This window comes from Filicampus tigris, chromosome 1, assembly GCF_054856515.1.
Source record: "Filicampus tigris isolate MCC_2025a chromosome 1, RoL_Ftig_1.0, whole genome shotgun sequence".
NCBI classification, from domain to species: Eukaryota; Metazoa; Chordata; class Actinopteri; order Syngnathiformes; family Syngnathidae; genus Filicampus; species Filicampus tigris.
The window spans coordinates 8,845,138-8,869,313 of record NC_141217.1 but is presented as its reverse complement, the minus strand read 5'-3'; the positions used below and the strand labels follow the sequence as shown (position 1 = coordinate 8,869,313).

At 38.5% G+C, this 24,176-nt stretch overlaps 1 protein-coding gene across 3 annotated transcripts in view; it reads right to left on the bottom strand.

Annotated features, from left to right (window-relative positions):
• The window catches only part of cpne9 (copine family member IX), a 108,855-nt gene that overhangs the window by 53,756 nt on the left and 30,923 nt on the right, over nt 1–24,176 (bottom strand). The window contains exons 5-6 of one of the 3 annotated variants that reach the window (XM_086050673.1): nt 20,739–20,778; nt 13,668–13,744 (exon numbers count right to left, since the gene is read on the bottom strand). In XM_086050673.1, coding sequence (XP_085906799.1) covers nt 13,668–13,744; nt 20,739–20,778 — 117 coding nt within the window. Of the gene's footprint in view, nt 1–13,667; nt 13,745–17,380; nt 17,400–20,254; nt 20,276–20,738; nt 20,779–24,176 lie in introns of those variants that run through there. The other 2 variants (XM_086050685.1, XM_086050676.1) reach the window with 2 other exon arrangements.

Below are 24,176 nucleotides of genomic sequence, written 5' to 3'. Positions count from 1 at the left end.
GAGTTTGATTGTTCGGAATGGAAGAAAATGGGAAACATTGTCAGGATTTCGGTCTGTTTTTCATTGGCTAACTGGATAATAGATTTCCACTCCATTTGTAAACCACTAAATCATCTGAATTATCATTAATTAGTGTGATTAAACAACATTTTCTCTCCCTTGCTTCAAAGATCTTCCTACAGATAAATTACTTTCAACCGACTGAGGAAAATCTAAATGGGCAACATGCATTTTTTATCAGATGAATAAAAAACAAAGGTTTTATGTTGATTTTAATTATGTAGATGAGAGAAACTGTACAAGTAATATATTTTCCAATTAAAATATATTGACCTAACGAAATTGTTGACAAACAATAAAAAGTAAAACCCTATGAAAGCGTCTATAATATAGTAGTCACTTGTTTATCGCAGGTATTACGTTCCAGAGCCCCCTGCCACAGATGAAAATCCGCAAAGTAGCGACCATTTACTATTAATCAGAGCTGGGCACTTGACCATTTTTTGCCGGTCCGTCCCCCGTCTGCGACATGGCTACCCTTCCGGCCTCGTCCCCTTATTCATAAAAATGATCATAGTCCGACCCCGTCCGTCCTCATCCTTTCAAAGCGGTTCTGTCCTTACGCCCGCCCCCACCCAAAAAAAAAAAAAAAAAAAGCATCGGTGCATGACGCGCTGCGGGGGCGACGCAAACGGCAGAGGTTTATTTAAAGCTCATTAGCTGTCTAATTTATTATTAAAACCCACTGTGAATACGCTTCAAACACGCTTCAAACGCGCCACTAGTACTTACTTAACTGCGCGTACCTTACTTCCATTGGGAGCCCATTGCACACGTTCGGTCTGCACAGAGGCGAGTGTTGGCTTGATTGCGATGTGGAAACCTTTTTGGTGGGGGTTTGCCAGTCATCATATTCTACCAAGCAAAGCGCTCCCTCTCCAATGTGTGTAAATGAAGCGTAGTAAGTAAATTTCCCGCGGTCAAACCCCAGCACTCCTTCTTCGTCACATTCTTCTTCTCCTTCCTTTTCTTCTCCCCTCCGTGCAGACCGAACGTGTGCAGTGCACCGCGCTCCCGCCAGGGTTTCCAATGCAAGCGTAACATATGATTCAGTTGCCAATTGATATTTTCATTTTTTGTATATTCATTTGGGGATTGCATATATTATTTTGTATTTATTATTTTTCTAACAAGCTGCAATATTGTGTTGTGAGTATACTGTATATTTGTTTTTATCCTGCTTAAGTATTTGTTGCTTTTTGAGTTGGTTTTCTGGGACGCATTTACGGAGACGAAGAAGAAAAAGAGAGAGAGGTGAATTAGAGCGAGGTCGTTCAACTTCAATAAAGACGCAACGAAACAATGTCCTGCCGTGTCGGTTGTTTTAGTAGGGAAGACGCCAGAAGAAGTGCATGAACCCGACCTTGAATTGTAACCCGCCATACCACAAAAGGTAGGACAACATTTGAGGGTTACAAACAAGTAAGCACGCGCAGTTGGGTAACTAGTGGTGCGTTTGAAGCGCTCGGAGGCAATTCTTGTCGTTTGCCCATTTCAGGTTTTTTTATCCTCCCGCCGGCGGCATCCACGAGCACGTCACTGCTGCAGTGCTGCGCGCAGTTTGCCTTTATATTCACGCGCAACCCACATGCATTGTTTTGAAAATGTGTTGCAGTTTCATTCCAAGTCGGGGGGGGGCGTCGCCACGGCTACTGACAAGGACACAGCAGAGCTGGATTTCCTCTGCTTTTATGGCTAATTCCAGTCTCCGTTTTTACTGCCGAGCAACGATCAACAAGACAGCGACAACAATGGATCCCGTGCCTGCGACAACAAAAGGACCTAGATGACTAAACGATGCATTTAATTGTATTGCGAAAATGATCTGGAAGGAGGCGGCGAAGGTGGTACGTGCATGTGTACTTTCTTTACACACACATACGTGACACACCCACGCCGCTGCCGCACTAGTTTGCTTCGCAGCAGCAGCAAGCTATGTGGTGGATCCTTTCCTCCGTGACAGCAAATATATTGCCGGGCCTAGCTGGGGGAAACCGTATGTCATCGTAACATGTGACATAATGGACCGATCACGAGAGAGAATGCGCGCGGCGTCGAAAACGCAGCAACAATGTCTCATGCGTGTGCGGCATGTGTTGCATAAAAGAAGCCTTCAATGAGTAGGTTGAGATGAACTTTGGCTGCCTCGCATGAGGGCCCATTAGTGGAAAATCCACCTCTCCCCTTGCTGAGTCCATCCCTTTTTTAAAACGTGTCATCCCCCGTCCTCCGCCCCAAAAATGGGCATCCGTCCGGGACGGAGGGACGGACCATTCCGCCCCCAGGACGGACTACACACTTCTGCTATTTATATTTTTTTAAGCTTAATGCACAATACCAAGACAAAATATACATGTGAGATACAGCTATATTTTTTGTCCATTTTGGTTCACCATCGCCACATTCTATTGTGTAATATCTGTGAATATGAATGTGTGTGGCTTTTAAAGGCTGGGCCTGACTGGTTGATTGACGTGGGATTTAGCGAAAGAGAGTATAGAGTTGGCTGGCTATTTGTGTGTTGAGTGATTGTGTATGAATGTGCTTGTTATGTGTTATTTTTTTACGATTTGTTCACTGAAGTGATTGAAAGTGCACCGCGAGTTGTGTCCGTCCTTTGGAGGGAATACAATTAATTCTAACCAGAGGTGGGTAATCCAGGGCCATAAAGTAAAAACCATGCCACAGTTTGGCTTTAGCCACAGGTGCTTCTAATCAACTGAGCTCGTTTACCTGCCGGTTGAGTAGAAGCACCTGTGGCTAAAGCCAAACTGTGGTAGGGCTTTTACTTTTTAGACCTGGATTACCCACATCTGCTAATGACGCACGCTTTACAACTGGCTGGAACGTAATGCTAACATGAACATCTGCAGTAATGTTAGTCTGTGTAGAAAAGGGATCATCACACAAAGAAAACATGAAATAGTGAAAAATCCAGACATGAAATTAGATATGTATCATTTAAAAATGTGTGTGATACAGTGAGAAAAAAGGTGAAACAAAACATGGTGAAGGATGACTGTACTGCAACATTTAAGAGAATGTGTAAAGGTATTACATTTCAACTCTATACGTCATAGATTCCTACAAAATACACATCAGATAAAGACAATATGATCTACAGTATATTTCATTTGATATCTATGCATATAGTAATGCATGTTTTATAAAACATTGTCTAAAAATATTTACAGAATGGCCGGAAGCTAAAGAAGCCAAGCGGAAGAATGTATGCATCTAACCAACGTTGCAAAAGCACTAGAAATTTGCATTTGGGTTAGAAGGCCCCAAAAAAATGACCAATGAAGGCCGGTCAATAACTAATGTGATGGCTACAGGGATGGATGACAAGAAGGAGAAAATGACTAAATATTTCAACTTTTAAATGGCTTCATTGGTAAGGCTCATTCAATTTGAACTTCACCTTGGCTCTCAATGTTAGCTTAAGGAACCTTCACCACCCTCTCAGAGATAATGAGAGCTGCTCATTTTCCAATCAAGTGACAATTATAATCTTCAAATGTGAAAAAAAAATGTACGGCAATCTTGAGAGTTGTGTGATAGCTTTATAATTGAGAAAAAGGTGGATCAAACATATAAGAAAAGTACTCAGCACTTGTTGGCAATAGTTAAAACGAGTTCTTAACTACAGTGCAAATGTTTTACCATCAAAGCTTTGAGTGACCAAAGGAATGCAAAAGAGGGTGAGATTAGATGCCTTCTTGGGGGACTTTTTTGGTCTGTGTTGGAAAATCTCCAAACTAAAATGCATTACTGTACTTTAATATTATGGATGTTGTAAAATTACCTTCCAAATGACATTGGAAGGCTTATAACTTTCTTATGAAACCTTTTTTGTAAAGGCCCACTTCAAATAACATGAGCTCACTCAACTCAAGCCAAGCGCTTTAAAAAACACATTTTACACCTGTCGGTAACGTATAACTATATTTTGATAACTTAATCAATAAATAATGAGTGCTGTGCTTTCTAGGGCTAGCCGAATAATCAATGTCATCGATATATATTTTTTCTTTAGGTCATATATTTCCCCTCCAAAAAACAAAGAAAAATATCTAATTGGTAATAAAAGGTGTGCCTCGTTGTATCATCAATTTGCTTGTGCAGTTGCCTCGTTTCTTTTAATTGGTCGGTTTATTGTTATTGCTGCCGTGTGTTGCTAGTCAACTTAACTAGCATGACCAAAACATTCCAACTTTTGAAATGGAGACACGCAGGAGCAAATGCTGCTCTGTGTACGACAGTTAAGGGAAAATGTACTACTAAGGAACAAACAACTTGAGTTTAATCATTTTTTGTTTTGTTCAAGAAAAAAACTCTGGGGACAACAATCACTGAGTCGATCAGGCTTGGAAGTTGTGGTGTCTGCGTGTACATTGGAAAAACTGTCATTTACAGTATCGACACGCTGATACTGATCTACTTCAATGGTGGCTGCAGCGCCTATGATAAACTACAGCTGTATAGTTTATCCAAATGAATTACACACTTTATCAAGGAACTAGTACAGTACACGTGTTTAATTTGTCATCACGTCTTACCCAACGACTTCTGCCGATGTGACTTCACAATAAGACAGTCCCAGAGTTGACCAAACATTACAGTATCTTGAAATAAACTTAAACTTGAAATACAGCTCTATCCCCATTAGTATAGTGTTGACATTGTAGCATGCAATAAGGCATGTCTAATGCCTCGTGTTGTTGTTAGACTTATTTTCCTTGACGAAAACATGTGTATCAAAACGAGGCAACCGACCTGTATTTTGAATGCTACATGATTCTGTTTATATTTTCAGAGACAATGGTTAATTTTGTTTGCCAGCAGCACCTTTTATTCATGTTTTGTTCAGTAACAGTTGTTAAATATTAATCCCAAAGGGAACAGCTTTGCTAATTTATTGATGTTAAATTGTCAGACATTTAACATTTTTATTGAAATGTATTAAAACTTGTAGGGCCATTTCAAGTTTTCTCAATGTCATTTGCTTTTTTTATGTTAATGAAAGACAAAATAATCTATAGAATACATTTTTCTATTGCAATAAATGTTATATTTTGAGAACGATTTGATTTGATTTTAATTCCATATTATCCAGCCCGGGATAGGCTCCAGCACATATGCGATAAGTGGTTTGGATAATGGATGGATGTTTCACCCAGCCCTACTTTAGTCTTTTTTTTTTTCTGTATTACCGCATGTACTCAGAAGATGAAATACAATGGCTCCTGCATTTGAAGCAACTCTATAACATGCTCACACACAAAAAAATATATATTTTTGGTCGGTCAACGCAGTGAAAATATGGCGCTTCTCCATGGCTGAGAAAGTTTTACTGCCCAGCGCTTCTGGCATTTGTGCATTGGGTCACAGATTTGAAGTCATCCCACCAGCTGCCCACAATTACACACTCTGCCCTCCACCAACACACTTCATGAACAGACTGACCAGCAGCTCATGTGCAGAGCCGTGACTGTTATCGTCGCATGACACAGTTGGTTCGCCATCACTCACTCGCCAGAGGAAGGGAACTTTTAAAAATGCTATTCATCCAGCCTGCTTGCTCTTGAACACACGTGAGCTCCAAATTTTGACCAAATCAAATAGCTCACACAATTTCCATGCTAAAAGGAGTGGAGTGGCCGACTTCCCGGTGAGTGTGTTCTCACCTAAATAAGCGGAAGTCAAGCCAAAGATACATTCTTTAAGAATTTGTTCTATGCAGGCCCACTAGGTGAAACAAGGCATTCTGATTAATATTGTGTTTGTGGTATATGAGTTAATCCACCTGTTTTTAGCCATCCCTGGGGGCGGCCATTTTGTCACTTCTGTCAACTAAAAATGACATCAGGGCTCAGATAATGACCAATCATAGCTCAACTTCAGAAAACATGATTTTGCTGCTCAACTCATATTTCATAATCATATTGCCTTGTTTCAACTAGTGGGACTACATAGAACATATTCTTGAAAAAACATGCTTGGGTTGATTTCCTCTTTAAGTAAAGTTATGAGTTATTTTGTAATTACTGTAATTCATTTGAAGAAAATACTTGGCCCAACAACTTTCCCTCCCATTGCATTTTGAAGTGGGGGGAAATATACATGCATTTGTGATTTTTAAAACTGGATTATAATGCTTGATTTACCAAAGATAATGCTCCGGCTTTCTTTCATTAGAATTAATGAACACCAGTTGTAGTTAAAATTGAATACATTGATGGCATAACTGATCCCTGTACTGTATACTGATCAATGGTTGCTTCCTTGCATATACTTTAAGACTTCTTGACCCAGAGTTATGGTTACATGAGTTTTTCGTGGTCCACCGATGAAAAGACAACCTTTCCTGGTAAACCGGCTGTTACAGTGATATAGCCCAGGGGGTCTTTGCGATGTTTCTCCCAGTGGGAGATGGCGCGTAGGGGGCATACAGCCCTTTATTATACATTCCAGATAGTCCATCCAAGTTTTGGGGCTCCTACATCTATCTTGAAATTGGATTATGAGACAAAAATGTATCAGTGGATTGCAGGGACAAAGGCAATTTTCTAAAGTTAAATTGGGATCGGGCCACGAGAATAGGAGTGCAATTTTTCAAGGGGACAATACGAGAGCCATCGAAGACAAAACATTAATTTGAAACATCGCCATGCAATGTTCTCAAACTGCATCCAACAATCTATATAAAATTGTCACTTTATCGCTTCATGTTGATGTTGACTGTTGTTCGTTAAACTGACAGGATTGTTCATCTTTGATCTATTCTTTTGATCTATATTTCTACCTCAGGGCGCAGCCAGAGAAATGGGTCATACTTCAGTAACCTCCAAAGAAGGTTATTTATTTCTAATAAGACAAAGACAGGTCTCGTGTACGTGCCGCAACTGGCTTCTGGGCAAGAAAAAAAAAAGGCCACTGCTGTCTAATCCCAATCCACACAAGGCTGTTTTGGCAGACAGTGGGATTATTAATAGATCGACCTCATTTTTCCACCCTTACAAACGGGCAATTTCTGATTCTTTGGCTTTCTTTTTCCTGATCTTTTTTAATGTCAGCCTTTCATATACTCAGCACTGTGAAATCCTCATGTTGAAAAACCTAAACTGTGTGTGTCTGTGTGAGCAGTCTCATAAGCACTTTCAGTTTAAAAATAACCTCTGGTATCTGATGCTCCCACAGCACAGTATGCGTATGCACACTGTACAGTATATCCCACAAACCCCCACATTTATCTTTTCAAAAGGGAGTGCATTTGGAATCATTATCATACATTTGCCGCCTCAGCTGATACCCCATATTTTGGTCACCATAGCAACACACAGGTAAGTGGAAAGAAGTGCTTAGTTTGCCACGCAGCATGGAGTCCGTTTCTAAAAGTGGTGACCCTTTAAAAGCAAACACCCACTGACACGAGGAGGCAACCAGAGCCATACATAATTTGGAAGTGCAGGTCTGAAAACGCAGGAAAACAAATCCAATACATCTTGTACATTGTGGAGTTTTATACGTTTTTGTTGTGTGTAGGCACCTGAAGGGCATTCTTGTAAATCGCAGCACATATAGCGAGGAGGATTCCGCTCAAATCGGCCTCCTTCTGTTCTTCCCTCCTCTGCCTCTCATCCTCCTCTTCTATCAATTGCTTGTATCTCAGCATCGATATCCTCCCCCTCTCTTTGCTCTACTGGGTTGTCAACTTTCACACGCCTTCCTTTACGTGCCTCTCTTCATGCCTACCTTGTTTCTTCCCCCGGGCTTTACTGCGTCTGGTCTACGAGAGACTCCTGACAGCTGTCTATCCCCTGCAGGTCGCCATCAGAGACACAGAGCGTATGGAAAGAATAGTAATTGTGATCGTTTGGCCTCCAAAAAGCAGAAGGAAACAAAGTCTGTTGCTTCAGGCTGCTCCGTTTGCATCCTTTCATTTCTTATCCCCAATGCTCAGATTGTGGTGGAGGTGGAAATTTAATATCAGCGCCATCAAAATGAGGTGTGTTGTGAAATCAGCATCGGGGGGAACTATGGCACATGATGTGGACCCTGAATAAAAGGTGCGGATCCTGGAGTGATTGCGGGAATATATCAGTCAGGCTTTGTTGGACTTAATTTGTTTGGCAGTTAGTAAATTGATTGGAATGCACATTACTGCCTCCTATGGAACTGGAGTAGAGCAGAATTAACTGTAAAACTCAACTAAAGCTACACTAGTCACAGCAGTGTTAAACATGCTGCTATGCCCCTAAAACAAACAAACAAACAAACAAACAAACAAAAAAACATGACAAATGGCAGATTCAAATTTGTAATGACTATTTCTATTAGTTTCTCAAAACATTTGCAACAATTTGCAGGGACTGTTAATATTTTAAAAATCAGAGAAAAACATCATTTGCATAATAATTTGGAATTGGATTTGGAGAGCGCAAAAGAGAAACTAGTCTGGGTAGTCGGCGTAATAATTACAGGCTGTGTCATTGTGAGTGGCACTGCATCAAACAATTACATTTAATCCTAAACATGCTTCCACGGATGTACAATGTATTAGTGAATTAGTGTCAACAAGCATGCATGTCATCTGGTTGCCTGCACAATGAGGACAGTCTTTAAAGTCTATAAGCCATGACAGTAGCAGGCTGTGACAGCAACAGGTGTTTATCATGGCTTCAGTCTGCCAAGGAAAGTGTGGCCCGAGAGAGCGATTTAAGCAGAAAAGTGAAGATGACATGATTCGAGCCAAATGCAAGTGCCCACTTTTAGCAATGAGGTTCCCGCTAGCAACAGCGGTGTCATGAAATATGAGTCGAACTACATCAAATATGTTTTCATTTGGAGCAAAAGAGGAGAGGAATAACCCAGTGCCAGTTGATAGCAAAACAAAACAAAAAAAGCATGAACTCATCACATCTCAAAAGGCATCTACACTCAAAGACACAGCGATTTTAAGAAAATGTGATAAAAGTCCGCCATTCAGTCCCACGGTAAAAGAGCAAAGAGCAAAACAAAAAGATTTGTTTCAATTTTATTTTCCTCTATTCTGCGATTGGCTGGCAACCAATCCAGGGTGTCCCCCGCCTACTGCCCGAAGACAGCTGGGATAGGCTCCAGCACGCCCACGACTCTTGTAAGGATAAGCGGTATAGATAATGGATGGATGGATGTTCCTATATTTACTGTAAGGGCAGTGTTAGTGTTCAAACTGTGATATCGTTGCTAAAAACTTTTATTTTAATCCAGTCAGGAATTTATATTTACTTCTCATGTATAGTACAGTGCAGTACTGTATATATATTATGTTAATATACATTTATTTTAAAAGTATAGTTCAGTTGAATTCAACTTTTCAGTACAGACCAAGTCAACCCAAACATATTCTTTTCAAGAATATGTTCCCAGCAGGCCCACTAGTTGAAAAACAGCATTCTGATTAATTTTGCGTTTGTGGATTATAAATTAAGAAGCAAAATGCACTCATTTGTAGCCATCACTGGGGGCGGCCATTTTGTCTTCTGTCGACTGAAAATGACATCACAACTGCTCACAACGACCAATCACGGCTCAGATTCAGAAAACATGTCAGCCGTGATTGGTCATTGTGAGTAGTTGTGATGTCATTTTCAATTGACAGAAGACAAAATGGCCGCCCCCAGAGATGGCTAAAAACGAGTGGATTAACACTTATTCCACAAATGCAATATTTATCAGAATGCCCTGTTTCAACTAGTGGGCTTGCATTGAACATATTCTTGAAAACAAAATGTTTGCGTTGACTTCCCCTTTAATGTTTAAATGGGAAGACACCCCAATTTTTTTCTTGACAATAATATGTTCTATGCAATTCCACTAGTCTAAACATGGCATTATGATTAATATTGTGCTAGCGTAATATGAGTTTAGCAGCAACCCCCGGAATCCCCCCGATTTTAGCCATCTCAGGAGACGGCCATTTTGTCACTTCTGTCGACTGAAAATGACATCACACACCCTCAGGGCTCAGATAACGACCACTTATAGCTCAGCTTCAGAAAACAGTTCAGCTGTGATGTCATTTTCAGTCGACAGAAGTGAGTAACTGTCGACCATAAATTTTCTTTGTTATTCCAGTATTCTGCAGCCAAGTGTCACTGGCTTGGACCCAAACCTAGGTTTTAGGAAACAGGGGTGTGCTCGCAGACAAAGCCACTGTCCATTGACCATAAATGATTCATAAGAGCTCAGCTGTTCGATTTCATGATGAAGCAGCTTGCATAATAACAATCTTGTCGGTGTATTTTCTTTTTATTCGATAACCAAAAAGGAATAGGAGAGCTGACAGAGGATGGAAATGATTTCAAGGACACTGAGGGTAGAGCATGAGGGTAAAGAAAGAATACAAAGTGGAATTTGAACATTACGATAAGAGTAGTAGCCCTTCATAAACCCGCATAAATCAACAAGCTTGCAGCTTTTTTTTAAGATAGAACTTCATATGCAGGGCCCCCGCAGCAAGCAATATGGAAGAATTTTTGCACTGATCTGTTTGCAAAACTGCCAGGTGGGCTTTTTATGTACAGTACAGTGGTACCTCTACTTACGAACGTCTCTTCATACGAAATTTTCAAGTTACGGAACTCCTCGACAGGAAAATATTGCCTCTTGTTACGAAAGAAATTTCAGGATACGAAAGGTAAAAATACAGTATGGGCTGCTACTCGCAGCTCCAGAGTTTCCTGAACGCAACGTACTCATAGCTGCTCTGCCATTGGCTATTACCTAGCATCTTCCTGGAACCCCATTGGCTAAGAGGGACCTCTACCGTATGTGTCTATGTGTGTAGATAGACAGGTAGATAGATATATATGTGATAGATATGTCTATGCAGCATCCTCGTCATTCGCCTCTCGGGCCATGAGGTGTCCCGATAGTTTGACGTGAATTAGAAACGAGGAAAAGAAAAAAAGGAGAACATCGTTTTTTTTTGTCCATACAAACAAAGCAAGAGATAATAGGAAAGTATGAAAAGGGGATGCGTTTGGTTGATCTCGCCAAAGAATATGACCATAATGTATCGACAGTCGCCACGTTATTAAATCAGTTCTTTACAAAACGCCAGGCAAAAACCACTTCTGAGAGAGAACATGAACCAAAGAAGGCAAAAAGCAATTTAAAGGTAAACGACCATCATTTTTAGTCTTTACACTATTCTTTGTTTTTTGCATTATGCACAAGTCTCATGTACTGTGCAATAATCTAATTGTAACATGTATTTTTTACATGTTTTGTTGCATTTTTATACTTTATAAAACATTCATGTCTGATTATTGGGGAGTTTGGATTAGGGCATTTAGATGGAAAACGCGTCTCTACTTACAAAAGTTTCTACTTAAGAAATTTCTTCCAAAACCAATTAATTTCGTAAGTAGAGGTACCACTGTACTATGTGTCCTGATTGTAAATGAAGACTTTCATTTAAAGCTGTGTCTCCTCACTGACTGTTGGATAATAATAATAACAGGCTGTTCCATTGCATTATTTCTACTTGTCTATGCATTGCATAGCGTCTATTTTCTTTTACAAGATAAAAACGTTCATCATGTCAGTCAGATTTATTGTCATACAACACGATATAACTGTATAGACACCCACCCAACTGATGTAGAGTAAATTGAAAGCAATTTTGAAATGGTGCACAACTGCAGCAATTCCATCTTACGCATACACAAACATTGAACTTCCAGATTTGTTTAAACTCTTCCAATTTCAGAGAGTTTGCATATTCTGCTTGTTTTTTCCTCCCACATCCCCAAATTAGTCTTGTGCGAAATACCAGAGCGCAATGTTGAGTAAAAGGGCAAGTATGTTAACAGAAAAAAACTTTAGTAGAAGTTAGTCACCTTATATTACTGGAAAGAAAGTCTTAGAGTAGTCTGACATTTACTGTACTAAAGAATTAAAAGCGTTTTTTTTTTTTAAATAGCAAATGTACTTTTAAGTGTATTTGTGTGTTTGAAGTGTAACTTCAAATGTATTTGAAGTAAAAGTATTCAAAAAAGCGAGTGGTTGTAATTACTTCAGTGGTGTATAGTTTAAGATATGTGTGTTGGCTAAGGTAAAGCGGAAGTCAACCTAAGCATTTTCTTTACAATAATATGTTGTATGCACCTCCACTAGTCTGAAAATGGAATTTTGATTAATATTGCATTTGTAGAATATGAATTGAGCAGGAAAATTCACCTGTATTTATCCATCTCATGGGGCAGCCATTTTGTCACTTGCTGTTAACTGAAAATGACATCACAACTGCTCAGAGCTCAGGTAACGACCAATCACGGCTCACCTGTTTTCTGTAGCTGAGCTAAACTCATATTCTATAAACGCAATATTAATCAGAATGCCATGATTAGACTAGTGGGACTGAATAGAACATATTATTGTAAAGACATATTTGGAGTTGACTTCGCCTTAAAGTGCTCTTTGTTTTTAAACATATTTTGTGCAATAAATTGTAATTATTTAAGTAATACTTTTTCAAATGATTATTTTGCTATAGTTAAGCACACTGTTAAATTGTGCATGATGTTACAGTACCTTACAAGAGTAAACAAACTTTTTAGGAATAAAACACCTGCCACATTTTTTTATGAACGCTTGAGCCTAGTTCACTACTGTATTTAAATGTTGGTCTTGATGATGGTGGTACTTGGAGAGCTGAGAACCTTGTGGAATGGGTGTTACATGAAGTCAAAAGTTTGAGAACCACTGTTATTTTATAGACCTTACACCACTGAGTTAGTGTTAGTTGAAAGTAAAGGACAGTGCAAGCTAAACTAAACTAAATTAAACACTTCAATCAAGCACACAGCACAGGATTCTACATTTGACAAGGAAACAGCTCATAAATATTTCATGAGGAATGCTTTTACCACATGTGTTGGACCCAAAGGATATGAAGAACAAAGTAAAACGGACTGTACACACCAATTTTGTTAGTACTTCTAATGGATGTCTACCTTGAAAGGACCCATGCCCTGAATTTCAAATGACGATTGAGGGAACAGAGTATTCATTGTGTTCCTTTTCTCATGGTCTATGGATAAGATAACAAGCAAGGCTTGATACAAACTAAGTATGAGCAGAGTCACATACTTTGTTTTTTGTAATCATATGTCATCCATTATGCCATCCAATTTGTCAAAATGTCTCAGAATTGAGTTGAAGTAAAATCAGAGGCTTGTGTTTGCATTGTACTAGGTTCTGCAAAGTAATCTATTTCCGAGCAGGTAATAGTGGGGGTGGGGTTGCAACTATCCCAACATCATTAATTATTCTCACATGAGACCTTTACTGTATTCATTTGCACCGTGCACATTGGTGAACAAAGACGCTTAGCGTGATCTTGCCTCTGACATTGTGATGTAATAGATGAAACCAGTTGAAGCGATACGCACTTCATCAATGAGGTGGGTATTACATCTTAGATTTCATCAGGGGCTGGCCATCAATATTCATGAGCATACATTTCATTATCATTGAACACAATAGCAGAAATTGGGAATTCATTTGTCATGAGTAATTATATTAGTATAAACAAATTATGTTGCACAACTTACGAGAGCGTTTTCTCCAGTCGCCCTCCAGTGGAGCCAATGATTTCTCCAAGGGTGCAAAATGTCTGGCCCAAAAAATCCTGGCAAAAGAAGAGATGAAAGTGGATGACTTGCATAGCCGACGAAATACATAATGGTGGAGCTGCAGTCAAAATCAGTCAATCAGATTGTTAAAAAAAAAAAAAAAAACATTTTTCATGGATGAATCTTTTGAAGGGTCGAACTGTTGCCATAATAAAAAAACTGTACAAGCAATATTTCAAAGCACATCCATTCATCTTCTATACGCTTACCCTCTCAAAATCTGAGGATGTGCAAGAGCCTATCCTAGCTGATTTTGGTTGACTAATTGTCAGCTAATTGGAGAGCACATATAGACAAACCACCATTCGCCTCTATGGACAAACAACCATTGACCTCTATGGACAATTTAGAGATTTCTCTTTGAGAAAACCAAACATGCATGCTCCATACAAGAACATCTAGGCCCAGATTCAAACCCTAATCTCAAATCCCTGAGGCAGATGTTCTAACCACTCCTCCATCGTGCCATATTTTAAGGAACATTTTCATTCTACTTTGATTAGAATGCTGTCATACACTTGTACAAAAAAGTTACCAACAGTTATTCAATACACGAGCTGTACGATATTCATCAAACTGAACGGGACTCAAGAAGAAGCAAAAGTGCTGGTGGTGAGGAACATCGACGAGTTGGGCGAGTACTGATACGAACAGAACCAAGGTAACATGACTCTATATATTCAACATGTTCAACATCACGGACACACAGACTACATCAAGGAACAACAAAGATATGAACATGCAACAGAGAACTCTCTACCATAAACAGATGGAGCTGGAAACTCTTGAATACATGGGCACAACACAACGGATCTTAATACAGAAATAGATTCTGATAACAACTTTCTCTCTTCCATCGTTAACAACTGTAATTATTTTCCACAAGAACAGTATGAAAATAGTATGGAATCAGTGGGTAAACTTTCAATAATACATTTTAATAGTAGAAGCATGTATAAAAATTTAATCTCTATCAAAGAACATTTAAAGCAATTCACTCAGCCATTTAGTATCATTGCATTTACAGAAACTTGGTTAAATGCTGATAAAGGTCTTGATTTTGGTCTCAATGATTATGAATTATACTATATGAATAGAGAAAAAAAATGGGGGGTGGGATTGCTTTATACACTCACAAATCAATCAAATGTATGGTCTTAACAGATATGACATGTGCAATAGATGGAACAATGGAATGTTTGACTGTAGAAATTCATAATGAAAAGAAGAAAAATATAATTATAAGTTGTGTATATAGATCACCTGGATCACAGCAAAAAGCTGTATTATAAAAAAATATTATATGAAAATAAAAATAATAACAAAAAAAATTGGGATATAATGAACAACTTAATTAAACAGGGATCTGCTAAAGCTGTATAATACACACTGCCCTGCTGAAGAACGCAGTACAAAGAAGAAAATAAATAAAAGTCTGTGGCTTACCAAAGGAATCATAAATGCTTGTAAAAAGAAAAACAATCTCTATAAATGTTTCATTAAGTTCAAAACCAAAGAAGCAGAACAAAGATATAAGATTTATAAAAATAAATTAACAGACATAATAAGAACTAGCATAAAGCTGTATTATATAAAAAAATTAAATGAAAATAAAAATAATGCAAAAAAAAACTTGGGATATACTGAACAACTTAATCAAACAGGGATCTGCTAAAGCAACTTGTCCTGATTATTTCATTGATAAGAATGGTGTAAATCACAATATGGATAACATGGTAAGTGTAAAGTAAACTGTTTTAATAATTTTTTTGTAAATGTTGGCCCGGAGTTGGCTGGTGAGATTCCAGACCAGGACATTAACCAATGTAATCAAACAATTAAAAGGAACCCTTACTCAATTTTTCTTTCAGCCATAGATGAGCAGGAAGTGACAAACATTGTTCTCAAATGTAAAAATAAAATATTCACTGACTGCCATGATATTGATATGATAATTGTTTAAAAAGTCATATATAACATTGCAACAACTCTGACCTATTTCTGTAATTTGTCATTCTTACTTCACTTTTTAAATCCCGACTGGAAAGGTTTCTTGGCAAACTATTAAACATAATTAATCATGGTCAATATGAATTTAGAACTAAAACAACCACCTCAATGGCAATAACTGAAGCAATAGAAGTTGAAGGATCTGAATCCATAAGAATGGCTATATATTAGCCAACAGGTTAACCAAAACCAAATTGGGAAATACACATCGCATAATCAGTTCAAAGTCAGCGTGCCCTGATCTGAGCACGGGACCAGCTGGTGAAGATCAGCCCCATAGGCAGGGCTAGCCAGGGAGAAGACCAACCCACATTAGGTTTAGATTTTGAAGACAGTATAAATGTGAGGGCTGCATGTTAGACCGCGCCCCTTTTCTGCCCTCGCCCATCTCGGGTGAGAGCATTCGCGACGATGGAAAAGCTGCCCAGATCTGATCATTGTATGATTCCTGAACTTCAGAGATGGTAAAGAAAACTGACGAGAAAATTCAATCGATTTGTGTGAGTCTTTATTTATATTGGATACCTTCTTGAAAGATAAAACGAACACGCATTGAGTAAGTAGCTGTTTTGTAAATTGCTAATTGGGCTTATGGACTCGAGACCTACAAAACTCCAACAAAGTGATCACTAATGCACTGTACCAAAAAAAGCATACTATTGGATTTTTTATCGACTCGAAAAAAGATTTTGATACAATCAATCACCCAATTCAACTCAACAAACTTAATTTATATGGTATTAGGGGGGTTGCCGGGGAGTGGTTAAGAAGCTATTTAACAGGCAGGGTACAATATGTTAAAATGGGACCTTACTCATCAAAAAATCTCAGTATTTCTTGTGGTGTCCCCCAGGGGTCCATTTTGGGCCCAAAACTTTTCAATGTCTATATCAATGATACATTTGACTCAATCACCAAAATGTATACTCTTTGCAGATGATACCAATTTATATTTTTAGCAGTAATGATTGTAATGAACTTGTAAACACGGTAAATTAGGAATTTAATAAATTGAAGTGGTTGGATAATAATAAATTAACATTAAATTTGAGTAAGACATTACTTCGTAATTACCAATGATGTTTGGTAATTCTACAACCATTTCAAGACTACAGATTATGATTGAAGGTGTTCATATTGAGTATGTAGATGAGAATAATTTTTTAGGGGTTCTAATAGACAGTAAATTATCATGGAAAGCCCACATCAGACACTGAAAAACAAAAATCTCAAAGAGTCTGTCAATTAAAAATAGAGTTCAACCATTTCCTGATGAAAATACACTCCGTACTTTATACTACTCCTTGGTACTACCACATTTTACGGATTGTATTGAAGTGTGGAGAAACAGTTACCAATGTACAATCAATCTTTATTTTGCCTACAATCGTTACTTTACAGAAACGAGCTGTGTGGATCATTCACAAGGTTGGATTTCTAGAACACACTCACTCATCTTTTCATTCAGTCAACACTATTAAAAATACATTATCTTGTAAAATATTATACATTCATAATTTTATTCAAAGCTTTCTACAAACAACTACCAAGTAACATACAACATTTTTTCATAATTTGTGAGAAAACGCATAATTTGAGAGGATATGGAGATTTCACATTACCTAGAGGCCGATCTACTCGGAAGAGCTTTGTGTATCTGTATGTGGTGTGAAACTTTGGAATAGCCTGGATATCCAACACAAACAATGCCAACATATTCACAGATTTAAACTGTTATATAAACATTTGCTCTGGTCACAATCTAGTAAGAGCGGGTCTTAATGCCATGCAATGTTTATCTGCAATATGCAATTATACAATATGGAATCAATTCTCTGTCTTGAAATGTTGATGTGTGCTTGTTGTTCCTTACCAAGTTGGTATGTATTGTCTATTACCCTTCTGGTATTGTTGTTCTTACCTTGCTGGTATGTGCTTTCGTTATGTAGTCTCTTACTATTGCTGGTATGAGCTTTTCTTTATGTTATTTCCAGAGCTGGGCAATTGGCCCTTTTTTTGCCGGTCCGGCTGCGACCCTCCACCCTTGACCTGGGTACCCTTCCGGCCGCGACCCCCCACCCTTATTCATAAAAATTATCACCCCAAATTCCTGATGTGTGCGTGGCATGTGTTGCCGACCTGTCGCCAACAGCACAATGCGTCGGTCACGTGAATCAATGCGGAAGTTGTCGCCCGCGCCGACGGAAAGTAGAAAGAAGCCTAAAAAGAAGCCTTTCACCGAGTAGGCTGAGATTAAATTTGTCCGCCTCGCGACTGGCCATGTTTAGTCCAGCCATTTTTTAAAATTTATCAGCCCCCACCCTCCGCCCCCAAAATGGGCACCCGGCCGGCCCAGAGGGACCGAGCCCAGAGCCGAGGTCTGGTTGTTTCTTACCATTATTGGTATGTGCTTGTTTTACCATTGCTGGCTTGTTTTCGCCATAATGGAGGCGCTATTAGGCGCAAATCAGGTTTGGCCAAATCGCGACACGTGAGCCACATGCAGCTCTTTTCCCGGTTTCATGCGGCTCTTACAGACCTTTTCACTGTGAACTTCAAGCACGATGTTGTCAAGCTGATTCATTGTGCATGTGGTGAGGGGTGGCACCACAGAATGGAGCGTTGCTGCGTGTACTTGGACTTCTGCCACAACGACAAATACCCTCTTATTTAAACATATAACATTAGCCAGCTAACAAGCTTTAAATAACATTTATGAGTGCACGGACAATTTTTAATTTTTTTTATGGGAGGGGTGGGGGTTTGGGGGTCGAATTGACGGAATGTAAGGACAGATGCGCTTTTAAAGGACGAGGACGGGAGGGGTCGGAGGATGTTTTTTAATTTTTTTTTATGAATAAGGACAAAGGGACAAGGACGCAAGAGTACCAAGGTCGCGGACGGAGGACGGACCAGCAAAAAAGGGTAAGGTGTCTATCTCTGCACGTATGTATGTATATATGTACTGTATGTAGCCTATGTATGTTTGTGTGTATTTCAGATTGCACTTCTTGATGGATAATGTATCTTAGGACAAGGGTGTCAAACATATTTTTGTCATGAGCCAAATGGTGGTCATGTTTTCCCTCATTAGGACTGTGGACCCACATACAACAAATGCGCGATCGCCTCATATTATTACATGTACACAACAAATTGACGGATAACTATTTTGAAATCAGAAGCCAGTAAAAAAATGTGTGTTGAATTAGTCTTCAATATATTTTAAAAGGGGAATTTCTAACAAAAAATGCTTGCAATATGTCAACACAGGAAGTCCGCATTTTACGAACGAGTTCCGTTCCTACACTGGTGATGTAACCTGAATTTCGGCATATGTCGGATTTCACCGTTAAAGTCGAAATTTACGTCAAAATACTTTGTATAAAAACGGAAAATACATTAAAATAAACGTAGTCACTATGGTGCTGGGGACAAAATGGCGGGAGAGGCACGGGTGTCGTAAAGTTGAAATGTCATAGGTCGCGTCATAATACGAGGACTGCCAGTATTATTGAAAGTGCAGCAAATTTGTAATTTTGTATTTAGCAAGAAACAAGAAGTCAATGTACATCATTTTCCTCTGTGGTCCACATAAGATGATGTGGCGGGCCTCCCATGCCCTGACTTTGGCATCAGTGGCTTAGTTAATGGTGAAGGGGTAGGGTTTAAAGAGGAAGTCAATACAAACATATTTTTTTCAAGAATATGTCCTATGCAGGCCCACTAGTTGATAACAACCAATCATGGCTCAGCTTCAGAAAACAGGTGATCTGTCATTGGTCGTTACCTGAGCCCTGAGCAACTCTGATGCCATTTTCAGTCGACAGAAGTGACAAAATGGCCGCCCCCCGAGATGGCAAAAAATAGGTGGATTAAATCTTATTCCACAAACGCAATATTAATCAAAATGCCTTGTTTCAACTAGTGGGAATGCATAGAACATATTCTTGAAAAAAAATGTTTGGGTTGACTTCCACTTTAAACAACATTGAACTTCTTCCTATTGCTTTTCAGACCGGCAGTACATGTTTCCAGTATGAGGTAATTGTAAGGAACATTTTCTGCATGTTCAAACTAAAAGGTTTTAATCAGTCATTCAAAGGCAGAAGGTGGTCTAATGACCAGTCATTCACAGGGCATTTGTGAAGAGCACACTGGGTTGGAATGGATCCCACGCCAGCTGCATGACAATTAACTACTGTTCTGTATGTAAACTGTTACAATACTAATAGCTCAGCAGGGTAGCAAACAGAACCAATTTCTATACTTTGGTGTAGAGTTGGTCATGATCTTTGCCAGTCCTCTCAGAGAGTGAAATTTCTATAAACAGGACTTGCAGAACTTGTATGGATTAGTTTTATCACTGTTTTATCACTGCATGACAATATTGCAAGTTGACTACCTACAAGAAAAAAAATGTCTAGAAAAACAACAAAGACATAATTTGCGTTGTGTCGTTTATGTGTAGGGACAAGTCTAAATGTGTTTAGCACCTGTAAACATCCTGACACAATCTGGTGTAGTCTCAAACAACAACAGCTGCTGGTACATTTGAAGACCAGCTGCAGAGAGACAACACGAGGAAGAACACTATGAAGGGGAAAACTCTGTGCCTTGGAGCTGTTCGTCCTTGATGAGATGAGATGAAAGAATGAGAGAAATAGCAATGAAGTGGACGATTCTAGAACACAAACCATGGATGAGTGAAGGAGGATGAGCGCACAAATGTACCGGTACTTTAATCACAAACCACTCACCTTCTGCGCTCCAGGATGAACGATAGTTTTGTGAATAAAAAAATAAGAGGAACATTTGTCAATAGAAGGGCAAACGCTACACTGAGTTCCGAATGACACTTTATGCACACTGAGTCACAACATGGCTGTTGTTCACTCTAACACTGTAAATGAGTTTACACTGCAAATGAGAGCTATCAGCTCTGAGTCAAAACTGTTGACATTGAGATACTGTACTTACGTGTTTGGAAATGTTACAGCTTCTGGAGTCCACATTGTACCTGGCAGAAACAAAGATATGAGAAGATATGAGAAGAAATGTGTCAAAGCCAAGATTTGTAAGGATCAATTGTAGCTCAATAGCAATGATATGTTGTTTACTAGTAATGTGGCCAGTGTTATTTATTGTCATCATTTTGATTCAACCCAACTCGGATCATTGAGGAAAATAATATATTCCTCTTATAACATTTTATTGAAGCTTTTTGGCCAATTTAATTTAGGGGGCTTTTAATTAACACACCACTGTGAAAACACTGCAACCTGGCATTGATCTTCTCTTTAATCATCACAATTACTGTCTAAGAGTTGTTGATTTTTTTGCAGTATTTTTGAAGACCAATATGTTGCAATAGAGGTGACTTTTGAATGGAACAATAAAAAGAGCTGCAGACATATATAAGGGAAGTTGTTTTTTTGAATTAATAGCATCTTCTTGGGTACTGATAAATATGACATGTTGGATACAAACTTCTGAAATAACTTTTTTCAAATGATTCTATATAATCATTTCATCATAGTTGCGCCCGCTAGTTTGTTTCCACAAATGTTATTGGTCATGCTCTAAAAGCGCTAAAAAGACCTTTGAACTCTACTACGGTAGTTTTTTTTCTTTTAAATTATTGTCAAAAGGCTTTGCGATATGACTGAAAAGTATGTCATGATATAAGTGCTTGATGTTGGTCGATATTGATATATATTGATTTTTTTTCTTTTTTTAACTATTGAAAATACTGACCTGGAGAAAAATAAATTCAGGTTATTTTATTTTACAAAATAAACCTTTAAAAGCTCAACGTAACTATTAAAGAGTGAAATAAACTGATCAATATAGAGATTAAATAAACTCTTGATATGTCTGAAAAGCTGTCAAAATCCAAGCAATATTGATAACCACTGATTTTGTTTTAAACCTACGGAAAAAAAAAAGTTAACTGTTTTTTGTTTACATCGTTATGAAGTGTAATGTGGACTCATTATTGCCATAGTCCATAGTTTAACTTAAGTGCGATGCTAAGGTTTGGATATGGCTAATTGGCACTACATGTCAAAGACAGGGAACTCCTTTACTTGTACACCACGTCTCCATCCGGGGGTGTTTAATCGGGTTATCATAAATAGTATCATTTTATTGAGAAGTGAGTCGACTGGTCATTTATTTGAACGAAGTTACGCTGCTCGCTCGCTCGGCGCGAGTATGGCGCACGGCTGCCGGGCCTGCTCGCATGCTACGTTGGGTTAGCTGGTTCTTCTTCTTTGGTTTAGCGGCTTCTTCTTTGTTGGTGTAACTTCTTCGTGTTTGGAGGTAGATGTGGGCTGCCTAAATCACGCACCATGCAGCGAACAGGTTTGTTTTCTAATTTGTTTCTATGTAACGTTTTATCTAAGGCATTTTCTTGATATCTACAACATGTGAATCGCAATACATTTTGATATTGAATTATCGGTCCAGCCATATATATATACAGTATATATATATATATATATATATATATACAGTATATATATATATATATATATATATATATATATATATATATATATATATATATATATATATATATATATATATATATATATATATATATATATATATATATATATATATATATATATATTGCACACAGCAATCAGTTTAGCGGTCCAGTTATCCAAGCCTGTGTCCTCGAAAAGTCTCACTCGATCGTCCGTCATGGCTTGTGTGGTTTGATCAGCACGCAGTTCAATTTGTCCAAGGAAGTCCGAGGTAAGTTCTCCGTCACTGTACACTGACATGTAAACGGCCAGTTTTATCAGATGGATGTGGATGTGAGCGGCAAATCTTGCAACACACTTCAGTGCGTTCATCATTAGCTTCAAGCCACAGCATGACTTGAAGCCACTTTTCGGAAAAATAACCCTTTTGTTTGGCTCAGGCTCATTTGGCTGTTTCTTTTTTGGTGGTGAAATACCAAAGAAGCTGCTTAATGGCTGTTGTTGTTGTTTTTTTTTTTCATCTTTCACAGTTGGCTCATTCATTGTGTTTCAGCAGATGAGATGGTGGATTGATGGCAGTGTGTACAGGTACGCAAATGTCCGTCGTGAAGGACATAACGTTACGCATAAGTGATTTCGGTTGCGTACACACATATACAGTGGCTGAAATAAGTATTTAACACGTCAGCATTTTTATCACTAAATACATTAACATATTTCCAAAGGTGCTATTGATATGAAATTTTCACCAGATATTGGAAACAACTCATTTAATCCATCCAAGAAAGCAGAGCAAATATGCTGAGAAATTAAAGGCCAAGAGTGAAGTAATTTCAGAAAAAGCCACATGAAATTTAAGTTGAATAATTAAAGTAATTAATTAGTAATTAAACAGTAAAAAAAATAAAGCATGAAAAAAATCATTTCTATTTATTATATTTAACAAAAGTAACTGTTTTTCCGAAGTGAGAGCCTTGCGAGCTCGAAACCGGAATTGTGACATCATTAGATGAACAACAGCCGCGCTCAATGTGCAAAGTGTACAAAGCTACTCAGAAACAGACTCAGAAAGCGATATCCAGGACTCAGAAAGCGATATCCAGGTGTCCAGGTGTTGGAAGAGGAAGAGGAGGTTGTTGGCATGATGCATGTTGGTCCATCCATGTACAAGCCAAATGCTCAGGATGATGAAAATGTTGTGCCCGAACGACCGGACATGGAGTTGAGACGAGACCCAATGACATTGAAAGAATGGTAAACTAAATTGGATACGATTATTAGCCTAGCATTATTGTTTGAAATTCGATTGTGCCGTGCTGTAAATAATGCACGATGAGATTAACTGTTTGTTGTTTCATATATTCTGCAAGCACTGAGAGCCACGTCATAGTGGGTTGGTGTCCCACATTGTCAAATGAGCTTTATTTCTTGTCACATTGTGATAGTACTAATAGGCAGTTTTCCAAGAGGAGGTGTCATGTTCATTCATCCAGTCATGCCAGTTTATGGCGTAGAGTGTTGGCTCCAGTGCACACAAGAATAATTATCAATAGAGTGTCCTCCTTTGCGATCACAGTAAGAGTCTGTTCTTCAAAAGAAACTTTAAACTTAATTTGGAAAAATCTTGTCTGAAAATATCTATTTAATAATTAAAAAAGAAGACTGACAGCATTACAAAGTGTCAACTGAACTGAGTCTTTTTGCATTTAGTGAGTCACTCAGGCTTGGGCATTCCTGAGGATCTTTGTCATTCTTGGTGGCAAGGAGGCAGCTGTTGTGATCAAGCTCTTTTTTTTTTTTTGCATTGCAGCTACTTTTTAAACATATTTCAAAATCCCAAGTACCCCCTGAAATGCCTTCAAGAACCCCCAGGGGTACTAGTATTTGCATTTGAGAACCACTGACTTAAACAACTGTTGGCCTG